General features: G+C 41.4%; 1 protein-coding gene across 2 annotated transcripts in view; it reads left to right on the top strand.

The window, feature by feature from the left end:
• CTSV (cathepsin V) overlaps positions 1–1424 on the top strand; it is a 15426-nt gene that overhangs the window by 7898 nt on the left and 6104 nt on the right. For both annotated transcript variants that reach the window (XM_012651845.1, XM_012651846.1), the window contains exons 3-5: positions 226–348; positions 449–595; positions 801–902. In XM_012651845.1, coding sequence (XP_012507299.1) covers positions 226–348; positions 449–595; positions 801–902 — 372 coding nt within the window. The remainder of the gene's footprint in view (positions 1–225; positions 349–448; positions 596–800; positions 903–1424) is intronic.

Genomic DNA, 1424 nt, shown 5'->3' with positions numbered 1-1424 from the left:
GACAACTAAAAATATATAGAAAAAATTAGCCGGGCATGGTGGCGCATGCCTGTAGTCCCAGCTACTCCAGAGGCTGAGGCAGAAGGATCGCTTGAACCCAGGCGTTTGAGGTTGCTGTGAGCCAGGCTGACGCCATGACACTCACTCTAGCCCGGGCAACAGAAACGAGGCTCTTTTTTTTTTTTTTTTTTTGAGACAGACTATCAGTTGTATGTTTGCCTCTAGAATGAAGAAGGTTGGAGGAGAGCAGTGTGGGAGAAGAATATGAAAATGATTGAACTGCACAATGGGGAATACAGCCAAGGGAAACATGGCTTCACCATGGCAATGAACGCCTTTGGTGACATGGTGAGTGTGGTGTGGATGGCTGAACTCTAGGCTTCCTCTCCTCAGTTCTTTACCAAAATAATCACTTGCTTTGCAACATTTTATTTACTTTTCCTTGAAGACCAATGAAGAATTCAGGCAGGTGATGAATGGCTTTCAGAACCAGAAGCATAGGAAGGGGAAAGTGTTCCAAGAGCCTCTGTTTCATGAGGTCCCTAAATCTGTGGACTGGAGAGAGAAAGGCTATGTGACTCCCGTGAAGAATCAGGTGAGACGCTGTCAAATTCAGACCTTCCGTCTCCCACAGGAAAGCCAAGAAAGAATTGGTGTCATTGCTTTGGTAGACTGAGGAGTGACATGCAGTTTCCTGTTTTTTTTTTTTTTTTTTTTTTAAGACTGTTCAGATATATGGCCTATTGTCAGTTTTGTATTTGTCTTGTAAACTGACAGATTTTTTTTTATTCCCTTTCCAGGGTCGGTGTGGTTCTTGTTGGGCTTTTAGTGCGACTGGTGCTCTTGAAGGACAGATGTTCAGGAAAACTGGCAAAATTGTCTCACTGAGTGAGCAGAACCTGGTGGACTGCTCTCAGCCTCAAGGCAATCATGGCTGCGATGGTGGCCTGATGGACTACGCCTTTCAGTATATTAAGGAGAACGGAGGCCTGGACTCTGAAAACTCCTATCCATATGTGGCAAGGGTAAATGAAGCCTCTTATCTTCTTGTCATTTCAGCTCTGCATTTGGAAAGTTGAATATTTTGAAAGATAAGACACCTTTTTCAGAATTCACATTTTATCTCTGGTCAACTCACTTACTAAAAGAAAAAAAATAAAAATTAAAAAAATTCACATTTTAGATGGTACAATCTATATCTGCAAACTCTCTGTACAGATCAGTTTTCTGATTAGATGGTTTATATTGAGCTGTTCTTCTGTGTAACATGGAGAATAAGCAAACCATTCTAAATATAGCAGAAATTTCTCCATGGTGAAAAATTTCTTGTGGACAGGTCGACCTAGGCAGTCTCATTGAAGAAACATCAGCTAATTTTTCAGTTTCAACTCGACTAATAAGAGTTCACTTCCTGAGATGATTTA

This window comes from Propithecus coquereli, unplaced genomic scaffold (assembly GCF_000956105.1).
Source record: "Propithecus coquereli isolate 6110/MARCELLA unplaced genomic scaffold, Pcoq_1.0 Scaffold370, whole genome shotgun sequence".
NCBI classification, from domain to species: domain Eukaryota; kingdom Metazoa; phylum Chordata; class Mammalia; order Primates; family Indriidae; genus Propithecus; species Propithecus coquereli.
Note: the sequence above shows the minus strand (reverse complement) of the source record. Positions and strands in the feature narration are given on the sequence as shown.